The sequence below is a fragment of the Mytilus californianus genome, unplaced genomic scaffold (assembly GCF_021869535.1).
Source record: "Mytilus californianus isolate M0D057914Y unplaced genomic scaffold, xbMytCali1.0.p SCAF_23, whole genome shotgun sequence".
NCBI classification, from domain to species: domain Eukaryota; kingdom Metazoa; phylum Mollusca; class Bivalvia; order Mytilida; family Mytilidae; genus Mytilus; species Mytilus californianus.
The window spans coordinates 3,210,359-3,222,937 of record NW_026262672.1 but is presented as its reverse complement, the minus strand read 5'-3'; the positions used below and the strand labels follow the sequence as shown (position 1 = coordinate 3,222,937).

General features: G+C 30.4%; 2 protein-coding genes across 2 annotated transcripts; one reads left to right on the top strand and one right to left on the bottom strand.

The window, feature by feature from the left end:
• Positions 1–2,685: 2,685 nt before the first annotated feature.
• Positions 2,686–5,537, top strand: LOC127732262 (uncharacterized). The gene is made up of 5 exons (XM_052241342.1): positions 2,686–2,716; positions 3,285–3,437; positions 3,871–4,065; positions 4,630–4,751; positions 5,247–5,537. The coding sequence occupies exons 1-5, from the start codon at positions 2,686–2,688 to the stop codon at positions 5,535–5,537; spliced, it is 792 nt and encodes a 263-aa protein (XP_052097302.1).
• Positions 5,538–11,782: 6,245 nt separating this feature from the next.
• Positions 11,783–12,124, bottom strand: LOC127732261 (glutamic acid-rich protein-like). Its single transcript, XM_052241341.1, has one exon. The coding sequence runs from the start codon at positions 12,122–12,124 to the stop codon at positions 11,783–11,785; it is 342 nt and encodes a 113-aa protein (XP_052097301.1).
• Between the last annotated feature and the right edge of the window lie 455 nt (positions 12,125–12,579).

Sequence of the window (12,579 nt, the reverse complement as noted above, 5' to 3'; positions counted from 1 at the left end):
AGAAACAGCAACCGAACAATGAGTTGCCTGAAAATTTCAAAGTAAATCTTTGCCTGATAAAAAAAATTATGCTCAACTTTTAAAAATATAGCTTTTGGTCAAAACTGCATTTTACGCTTTATTTCTAGCCATGGTGGCCATGTTGGTTAGTTGTGGGGACAGTGGACTTTTTAAAACTGAATACCCTAATGCTAATTGTGGCTAAGTTTGGTTTTATTTGGCCCAGTAGTTTCAGACAACTTGAAGCTTTTGTCACCTACTATTCTATTCCAACTCCTTGAAAATAATATTTCCCCAAAAAAGTTTATAGCATAAATTAATGTTTTACCTCATCACTTAAAAATAAATCTTTTTTATCTTTTCTACTAAGACAGCATTCTGCAAATAAAAATCAATATTATCATTATTAATGTACATCATATATATCATGAATATACAGATCAATGTATTTGTTCTTACAAAACTCTTGAACTCTTGTGTAAGATCAGATTTAAGTGGTTCCAATTAAGCGGTATTGATTTTACACAGACCTACTAACATAATGTTGTATAATAGGCAGGATTTCGTATAAAAATATTCTTAATTAAACTGGTTTTGAGTGGTACACATACCATACGGATAATAACTCTCATTAAATGTCAATTTTCAACAGGCTGTAAATGTACATTTTTTTCTCAATTTTCCCCAAAATGTACCCTCAAGCTCTCTTTGTAGACAGTGTTTCAAAATCAATTTAATGGTGAATGGTGTCACACTATATGTACAACACATCCACTAGTTTAAAAAAATAAATACCATATTACCGTGTTCGGTCATGTATAATGCACACTTTTTTAACCAAAGATATATAGTTGGTAATAGGGGCCCACATTATACACAACAATATACGGTAATCATACATTTTATAAAAAAAAAATCTTTATGTTTTTTCTTCATTATTGTACATTCAAGTGTAAGTTGTTCCTTAGATGTGGACCTAAAGAAATAAACCAAAGTGTCAGGAACATATGTAGGAACGTCCACATGTATACTATAGGAGTTATTCCAGAAAATACGAAAGTTTGACAAATAGAATGTTTTAACATTTCTATACAATATGAACTTGAAAATTAATTTTAATGTATACATGTACCTCTGTCTCTCTACATTTTTTCCGTAAGCATTTCTTCGTAGATCGTTGTTCTTCATTTGTGTTTTTCTGTTAGAAGAGAAATTTTCAGTAATGGCTATAAGCAGTGCACTTTTATGTTATATTAAAGCATATTTTAAGTCCACATATAAGATTAGATAAGATAAGATAATTTTATTTTCCAAAAAAGGTCCCGGGGGGGGGGGGGGAGGCATTTACATATGACAAGCTAAAATATTGAGTCATAACAGAATAATATATAATATATAAATGTTGCTACTCAAGAGATGTGGTAAAAATATTCTCACTTGATTTTATCTATTAACTATATTACTATTCATTTGTTTCTTTTGCTAGATACAACTGTATCCATATTTAATTCGCTTTTAACTTTTTTATAGACACAAACCTCTGTTGTCAACCAGCCAACATAAAGTTTATTCTTCTGAAGAACATATTTTCAATTCACAAGAGACACACATTGCTCCTCTCATTCACAAAATAAGCCCAAATGCAAAAACATAATTATGTTGTTTATTAAGCAGAAAATGTATGTAAAGTGTCGTATTTATATTGAATCCTGCAGTACTACCCAACATATCCAACTGGTCAAGTTTTATTGCTATACCATGTCTTGTATTTCAGATTTTGAGCCTATTTAAAATAAATCTAGCCAGTAGGCCGAGATTTAGTAGAATGGCAAGGGCACATCTATATGCTCCTTGGACTTTAGACTATCAAATCATTGGTTAAAACAATTTAGATCATAGATGCATTTTCATAATCAAATATTTTTTAAAAATATTATATTCTTCACTTATGCTATTTTCTTTAACAGACCAACTCAAGATATTCAAGCGAATGTCTCTGAAGAGACTAAAAAAATTAAATGAAGCAATATTGTTAAATCTGTCTTACAAATTCTTATTGAAAGTCAAAGTACATTAGTACATGCACCTGTATTTCAAGACTGGACACTGATGTTTGTTACCCAGCTTGTAACCAACTCAGACTCTTTCTGCACTTTACACATAAACCTGTCAATATAGATAAAGAGTAATGTTAGTACTATATTACATAATTTCATTCAACTGCATTACTTTGTTTTCTGGCCTTATCATGCTTATTAAGATAATGAATGTCCTTAGCTTTGCAAGCAACATTAATTTAAACATTTATTAAAATACATGTGGTATGAGTACACATGCATATTCTGTGATATATACACTGTATATATCACATAATATGCATGTGTACTCATACTAAATGTATTTTAATAAATGTGTATATATCACAGAATATGCATTTAAACTTGCAATAAATATGAAGTATAGAAGTGTGAGTGTAAGAACATTTCAAAGACAGTGGCATGATTTATGTCCCAATATTGTAGTTACAAAGCCATGTACTGATTTATGCCAAAAGTGTCAGGAATATGCTGGTAAAATATCTAATAGTGGAAATCTGTCTGAAGAGGAAAAACAGTTATTGTTAAATCAATATAATATACATGTACAACTAGCAAAAGAACAAAGAGACTTAGCAAACAATACTACATGAACTTGCCAGATGCACTGAAACAATCAGGTAATATATATATATAAAGGTTAAATAATTTATTCCACCAAAATATGACTTCTGTATTAATATTACATATCTCTTTATGTCTCTCCTAAATATCTGTTCATATTCATAAAACATACTTTTGAATATTTTTATTATTATTTATATAATATGTTTCAAGTCCTTACCAAATAGTCAGTGCATGCATTTTGTTCATATGTAGAACAGTAGTATATATACATGTAAGTGGTGAACTTTATTCCATACTTTTGTTCACATGTGACAGTACATTCAGTTGTATATAATTGGTCAACTTTATTCCAGACAACCATTAATCATATTAATCATGTTAATAACATACACAAATCCACAGTCTTGACACTTCTACTTCTAAACATACATGTACATGTCTCAATATACAATGGTCATGTATCCTTTTTGGACTTAATATTACTTGGATTAGATAATTAGATTCATTTGTACTACCATGACAGTAGGAATATTTTTTTTTAATAAATGGCAAAAGCTTTTATTGAACAGGCTATCCTCAATCTTATGTATTTAGTTGTTAACTCTTACATGTGTTTTACAGGAAATTCTCCACAGTCAGTACAGACCACTCTACACTATTCCTGGGATTATGCCCAACAAGTTCACTTTCCTCACCATGCTCAGCAAGTGGGACCCATTTATTTCAAAACACCAAGAAAATGTAATGTGTTTGGAGTCTGCTCAGAAGGATCTGGTAATTTTTTATTGGTTTTTTATTACATTAAATATATGCTTTTGATAGTTAGAAACAGTAGCATGAACATGTGATTTATTATAATTTATAGTTTTAAAACAAACTGATGGACATAATCACTGGACATACAAATTTATATTTGATGTACATGATCATTGACTTGTAAGGTGCAGTTTTCAAGGTCAATAACTCTGATATGAATAACTATACCCTTATGATTCATGTATGTATTGAGTTAAGTTACATACATGTATATGGAAATAAATTTCTTAAACATGATTTATCTTTATTTATTTACCTCTGTTGCACACATCATGTACTAGATCATGTTAAATTGTACTTTGTGAATATACTATTGTATTAGATATGTATGCTTTTGTTTTAAATGTTTTCAAAATGGCTAATGGTAAATTCTGTATGTAATGTTTTGTAGGAAAACAAAGTTTCTATTTGATTGATGAAGCTGAAAGTATTGGCAAAGGAGCACACTCTGTTGTTGGTATGGTGCATCACTATTTCAACAAATTTGGTCATGGAGAGACTGATGCTAAAATCCATTTTGACAACTGCACTGGTCAGAACAAGAATAATGTAGTATTATGGTATGCATTATGGAGAGTAATGACAGGTAACTATTATTTGATTATGTTACATTATTTCACACAGTGTTATATTATATTCAAACTATAACCAAGACAACAATTTATTGATAAAAGTTTAAAATTCTCTTTTTAAATAAACAATACTGACTTTATTCTATCTGTATTTTTAGATTAAGACATACCACATCTTCTTTTTTCATATTAACAATGTATGCAGAATATGTTATAGTGATAGTTCTGTGATTAGAATCAACATTTCATGTTATCAACATTCAAAAGATTTATTTATTTTTATAAGTATAGTGCTCCTTCGTTCAATTAAATTTAATAGTGACTTAATAGGCTATTAACGTTAATTAACGTTTGTGCAACGTACATAATAGACTATTGAATTTAAGTGTACTTTTAATAGACTATTAACTTTAATAGACGTTTGTGCAACCCAGTCCAGATGTATATATTTTGCATACAATATTTATTTCTAGTATGATAACTTTAGTTACTGGTATCTTGTTAACTTTCTCATTTTGGTATTTGCTTTTTTAAAATAAGTATTTTTTGTAATAGAATTTTTATTTTTGTTTTGCCAGGATTACACAAAAGCATAGAATACTCGATGATGATTGCAGGACATACCAAGTTTAAGCCTGATTGGCATTTTGGTGTTTGGAAGTTACACTGGAGAAATTCAGCAGCAGAAACATTATCAGAGGTAGATAATGGTAGTTTATATAATAATTAAAACTACAATTTAATATACAAGTACATGTATAAACATTATTACTTGATTTAAGATAGAACTATCAATGTTTTTTTTCTAAAGTCATTTCAAATAGTTAATATTTCACCTATTCAATATGATCAAAGAGCAATAACTCTTACACATATGAAACCTGGATTAATTCTTTGGATTAATGACATAACATTAGTTTCTTAAAATGTTTTATTTTGTACACAAATTACAAAATGTACTCATAATTGATTCAAGCATAGATAGCATGTCCAGTTTTTACCCGAGTTAGTTTCTAAATTTATAGAGGTATCTGACTTGCATATTATTGTCATCTGTTTTTGATGTCTGGCTGTATTTTACTGTAAAGTCACCCTTTCAAATTTTCTTTTTTTAAATCTGTATGTATTTGTTAGTACTCTCAAATCATTTATGAAAAGTCTTGCAGTTGATTTATTGTTCTTTGTTTTATTACAGGTAGCTGAAACTGTGACAAGGTCCAGCAGAAATGGACACAACATACCACAAGTTGTAGGAAATATACAAGATCCTGTAATGTTTTATGAATGGAAGCCTTATTTTCAACAGTACTTTAAAACTTTGAAACATATAACTGACTATCATCATTTTTACATGGATTCACAACACCCAGGAGTAGTAAAATGCAGAGAAAATGCATCTTCTGAATCATATACATTCAATTTACTGATATGCAAAACTAAAACTCCACCAGGAGGTGAGCTTCCTCAACCATCTAACATCAAATGACTTGAACCTGCCAGGCAGTGGTATTTATATGAGCAGATAAGACAGCACTGCTACTCAGATTCAGCTAAGAACATTACATGTCCGAAACCACTGGTTCCTAAAAATGAAATAGACTTAACACAACAAGACCAACACAATGCCATATCCAATGGAGGAAGGCTCTGCTGAACTAAATAAAATGATAAAATATTTCAGTGAAAATTATTTGAATTTTAACACAATGCTTGTACTATTTAAAAATAAAGAGATGTGTTATGATTACCAATGAGACAAGTTTCCACCTAAGTTTAAATAAAGTGGATGTAAGCAGTTATAGGCACATGTATGGCCTTCAACAATGAGAAAACCCCTACTGTAAAGTCAGTTATGAAGCAGTTTAATTGAGAAAAGTAAAGGACTAATTAAAAACAAAACAATTTACCAAAAAAAAAATGGCAGACATGAACCAATAACCTGTACATACAAAATTAATGAAGTAAACAAATTATGCAATTCTATGATTACTAGAAATGACCTATTACTAAAAAGTCAAACTCAAAGTGGATGTTGTGTAAGCTTCCATGAGACAATCACCAGAAAAAACTGAACTATTTCAAAATAAAAATGTATTTTGAAATTATTTTACTCTATCAAGGCAACAAATTGTTTTTTTAGTAAATAATGGCACAACAAATATCCCATATCGGATGGTGAGGATTGGGGTTTACAGAATAGAGAAAAATGGGCAAAAAGAAAATAAAAGGACCAAAAAGATAAAGAATAGAAAATGCAATGTACTGGGCGAAAAGTATTAACAAAATTGAAATGAAGGACCCACCATCCAGACCCTCATAGCCTATATATTTATCTATTATAAAAAGAAACCATTTGTTTTTCTTTTATATACATGTACTTTGAAATTTAAAGTTCTCTAAGAGTTAAAGTTCATTACACAATCTGGAAAAAATTTAAAAAATAAAAAAAAATTAAAAAAATTGGTAGCCATGGTCATGATGGTAACCGATTTAATAGTTAAAAATATATATCAGTTAGAATAAATCATACTTTTTCAAATTATTTGACAAACATTAAACATAAACTTAAGGTGTCTAATTATAGAATGAACAATTTTGGAAGAATACACATTTACAAGAAAAAGTCTTGAGTTTTTCGAATGATATCTTCAATTTGTCAAGTTATTTCCAAGATACATGTAAGTTACGAATCATGAAATGGTTTTTTCTCAGAAACTACTTGTGCTATCCCCTTGAAATTTTTACAGAATGTTATTTATGATAATTAGGCTCCAAAAATGCAAAAAAATCAAAATATGTATTTTTCTCATCTGGACCCATTTTCTCAGTCATGGTCACATATGTTGTGTACAAATTGTAATATTGTACAAATTATAATTTGTACAGAATTTTCGTACAAGTTATCAGTGCTTTTTGAATCTCCTAACACAAATTGATAGTACAAGCACAGAGTCTTTTGTTGAGCATATATCTGTTATTTTCTATGACTGCATATGATACAGTCTTGTACTCAGCATTGAAACAAACAAATTAAAAAAAATTAATTTGGGTCATGTTATAAAAACAACAAACTTTTTTTGTTTGCAATTGTAAAATTGTAATTATGTTTATTAACTGCCCCTTGTTATAGCGTTACATCTGTCTGATTGTACTAATAAACCTTTAAACTTGTTACTAATTCCACTTACTTTTAACTTTGCAATTAATAAGATAAGAACCCCTACCCATTCCCCCCCACCCCATAAAGGCTGAAAATGACAAGTCCAGACTTAAACAAAAATTGGGCAGCACTTCCCCTAGGAAATGAGCCTTTTCAACCCCAATCCCTGACCATAAAGTAGGGAATTGAGAAACAAATCAAGAGGTCAGGTGTGGAACAGTTTCATTTATTAAACACATGTACCATATCCCACCGGAAGTGGTGCCTATTGTAGAAAATTAACTGTAAAGAAAATCTATAACCCTTACACAATTAGCAGTCTGATATCCACTCAGAAAATATTAATTTGGTCAACAAAAAGTTGAAAACAATTATAAATAGTCTGTCCCTTGAAAATTGCCCCTCCCCTTTTTCACTTGCCTCAGAAACAGATGCCTGTCCCCAAACCACCAATTTAAATGTGACAGAAAGTATATTAGTAATATCATATATTTTACCTGATCCAACCGGGACTACACAGCCAAATTTTTGCAAAAGATGTAGACTTGCAGCTACAGTAACACCTTGTCTGTTTCCTTCTGGTTTCCCTTTGCCCGTATGTTCCGGATGTGTACATTTTGAAAGTCTTTTCCAATACACACCAAGAGAGTATCTATGATATGGACACACAGAATAGGTATCAATCTCAGCAAATATTCCAACACGGTGACAAATGAGATTGCACTCAGTGCTAATATGATCATTGATATAATAAGAAGACAGGTGTGATTTTAAATTTCTCTGGCAATATTTCAATAACAAGACTTCTGTCTCTTTTGGAAAATAGGGTGTCAGACCACATTTGGTATTTGGCTACATATTTGCTCTGTGCCCATTTTGCTGTGACAACCATTGAAAATTAAAAACTAAGCCAAAAACATAAGTCTCAGTCATTTTCTTATAACTATGGGTTGTATTTATTCAAAAAATATTATCCATGGATAAGATAATCTCTCATCATTAATTTCTGCATAGTTCAATAGGTCTTGTGCATTATTTAATGTAACATGGACAGACATGTTCTTATTCAAGGTTCCAAAGAGTTTTAATAATTTAAAGTGAGTAATGAGCAATGTGTCATTCATAAAAAAAATCATAAACCATTCAACACAGTGAATTTTGCTACCTTAAAGGTGTAGAATCGCATAACATTTAATTGAAAAAAATCATCAAGCATTAAAGTTATCCTAAAAATACTTTCAGACTTGCAGGAGTATTGTTTCTTTCCTAATATTGACAGATCTACATATGTAGCATAATATATATGAGCAAAAAGGCAACTGATATGAACAGAAAAAATGACTGAAGGCAGTAAAATATCAATGGTTCATCAGCCTGTTTCATGTAACATGGACAGACATCAATTAAAACTTGTCAACCATTTCATTATTAGGGAATATAATGTCTAATTTTTATATGATTGTCTTTCAATATGGAAAACAAACAAAAAAAAACCTTTGCCTTGCAATCCCATAATTAATAGAACAATGTACAATGTCTGGAACCTTGACACCTTTAGATACAAATGGATTCTGTTGCAGTTTTTTTAGCGTTGAATCGTGACAATTCACTAATGTTTTATATTTTTAAAACAAGATTACACATTTTAGTTTTAATTCAATTTATTGATATTCTAATTAACAATGATTAATCAAAATGAGTCATTGCATCGCAGTTCACCATGTTCACAGGTCAACAATCTTCTTTGGCCCTTTCTTGAAATCATTGCCTGCAAAGAAATTTTGAAAAAAATGTTTTGAAAAAGACCTTTTATATATAAATACAGTAAAATATGAAATAAAGAAATAGCAGCCTGTTTTATTTATTTATGTTATTAGCGATAAAGTTAAACCAGAGTTTAAAGTCATTTACCAGATTGTATTTTAAAACTACAAACTTCATCTGTGCTTTCATTTTGTCAATGCTGGCCAACATTTAAAGAACACAAGCATAACCTCACTTGAATAAGGATCCATTGAAAAGGCACATTTACCTTATGGAAGCAATATGCAAATTTTGCACATTTTGTATGTTCATAATCATCACATAATCAGTGTAATAAGTCTTTATTAGAGGTAGCTGCAAGATTTGTTCATTATCTGGACTTGGTCGGTTTAGCTGCAAGATTGCTTCATTATCTAGACTTGCTCGGTTTGCTGGGGTTCGTGCTGCTTATTCTTTAGTTTTCTATGTTGTGTCATATGTACTATTGTTTGTCTGTTTGTCTTTTTATTTTTTAGCCATGGCGTTGTCAGTTTATTTTCGATTTATGACTTTGACTGTCCCTCTTTTACAGTTATTTGTATACTACTGACAAAGTCAATAATTTTATAATTTAACTTGTTTAATCCCATATAAAATAAACTTACATGCATGCTTTGTTTTGTTTATTTTATTAAGAGAAAAAAATGTTTTTAAGACACTTGTCATGTTTGAAATGTTGTGTGAATACCTACCATTAAATATGTAATAAAGGTGACGACCTTCCATTCTTATGTCTGGTGGATGCAACGTATCAACAACATCTGACGTTGCAATGATATACGTTGGCCCACCATCCATCCATTTTCCATCTTTAAGATACTAATAATACATAATCCATGGCCATTCAGAAACCTTTAAGAAAAATGATAAATATCAATAAAAAAGTATTAGAACGACAACCAACTTTGGACTTTGTTTCGTTCATGGTATTTAATAAAGAGCCGTTCTATACATTGAAATATACTGAAATTTGTGTACATTCAACCTAATTCACATTATATCTGAACTTTAGAACTTTTGATAACTACATTAATTTGTAAATTTCCAAATAGTACTCACATGACTCACAATCTTGACCCAGTATGGACTATTTCAATAAAGGATGACCATCAAATTGCAAAATGAAAGTTTATGCAGCAAACTAAATTGCATATTAAACTGCAATAAATGAAGTACATGAGAGATGATTATTTTTTGACAAAACCAACATATTGTAAACAACAATCTGCACAAAATAATTGCTTTCTAATTAGTATTTTTTATAAAGGTATTGATCCTCTTGGATGTCAAGTGTTCAATTAGACAATGTGAATAGTATCAGAAAATGATCATCTCTGGGTGCACTGCGTAAAATAATCCCAAAAAGAAATAACAACAAATGTTCTTTAACTCCACTTACTACTGCTGGATAAATATTAGAACCAAACTTTACAGCTATGTTTGTACCATTATTAAAGTATCTGTTAAAAAAATTGAGTAAAAGTTCAACAGGTAGGATTAAATTCCAATTAAACAAATGTCCGAAATAAGGCTGTTCCATTACAGCATTTTAACTCAAATCAAAAAAATAGATGTGGTATGATTGCCAATAAGACAACAATTTACTTAGATCTTAACTTTAGGTCACTGTACAGCTTTTGTCAATGAGCAAAAGTTACACAGCATAGACACAATTTATACCAATGTAATTTAGTTTATTGAGAAATTTAGATACTAAAACCACAAAGTGAAAGAAATAAAACATTACATACAAGAAAACGAACAGCCTTATTCGTGTACAGTACATTACATAAAAATATTATATACAGCAAAAAATAACCCTCAAATAACAGATAATAAATGTTAGAACAGACAAATAATAACATACCTTGAAGGAATACATTTTTCCTGAACATGTTCAACGTTTTATGTGTTTTCATGGTTCCTTTAAATAAAAAAAAAACATCAATATGTAATGCATTAAATGATAAAACAAAACTAACCCTACTACAGATAAAAAAAAGTTATCAGAATTTTGCATGGTTTATGAGCTAATGCCTTTATTGTGTTTTACAGTGGTTAGAAAAAGTAATAGACCCCAAACAAAACCCTGAGGCACCCCTGACTGATGAATACAATATGATTTCAATATTTTTTTAATCTAAAATTAGCATGCCAAACTTGTAAAATGTAATGTCCATTACAAAACTTGTGTAAAATAATATAAACATGCAGAAAACCAAATGCATTTGAGATTTCTTTTCTTCTGAAAATTAAACTTCAAGACAAAAACCTATCAATTGATAAATTGATCAATAAATGTATCATGTGTATTGAAAGATTCTTTTTCGCAATCAGCATCACTGAATGACATGTTGTTGAAGTTGAGACTCGTCATACTGGTGTCTACAAAAAATAAAAATATATATATGCAAACATTTAAATGTGGCTAATAAGTAAAACAATTAATTGAAGACATTGGTTGCATTATTATGATTATCTCAGACATGAAATTATTCATTCAAATTATAAGTATCGCCATGGCTTAAACCACAAAATTTGATGTTCATTTTCATTCAAAATTTAGCAGTTGTTCAATGTTAAGTTTTGGAATCTGCAATCTTATTACAAAATTCTGTTTAAATTTAAATCATTTTAAGCAGTAATTATGATAGTAATTGTATGTCAAGCATGTATTGTTTTTGGCTTTATACATTGTCGCATGAAACAAAGAATACCATACACTTTTGTTAAATTAATATTAAAACATGTTTAGATTAATGCTTTTGTCATGATTTTATACCCTTTAGCTCTGGTAGTTCAGTAAACAAATCACTTCCAAGGAAATCGTCAGGTCCATCTTTTGTTACTATTTCATCGTCATCATCTCTATTATCATGTTCGTTTTCAATGTCTTGCTCTTCATCATTCCTGTTTAGCATATTGAGATCAGGTCCATCTTCAGTTACTATTTCATCATCATCATCTCTTTTATCTTGTTCGTTTTCAATGTCTTGCTCTTCATCATTCCTGTTTTCAATGTCTTGCTCTTCATCATTCCTGTTTTCAATGTCTTGCTCTTCATCATTCCTGTTTTCAATGTCTTGCTCTTCATCATTCCTGTTTAGCATGTTGAAACCATTCAAGTTTACACTCCTCCATGCACCAACAACTGCCTCATTCTCGCATGTTGAACTTGTTCCTTCAGCATGTTCAGTGGCAGTGCAAAAACCACAAAAACAAGTCAGTTTCCTGACTTGAATTTGTCCTGCTCCGATACCCCTCACAGAATGTAGACTTCGGGTACCTTTAACTGTTTTACATACTCTGTTTGGTCTTACATGTCGTATGTTGCTTCTTTCAACCCAAATTAATTTTCGTCTATTATGGTTACAAGTTCCATCAGGGTTTGTAAGTTCTTTCTGCAAACATAAACACTGTTGATACAAATCCTTAGCAGAGTTGATCAATCCTCCGTTCCTTATTATTCTTGCTGCCTTCGATTTTATGACCCCCCTTCTCCATCACACCTGTTCTTTCCATGCCTGGAGAGGGGCCTCGGTGGACGAGTGGTCTAAGTAGTGTT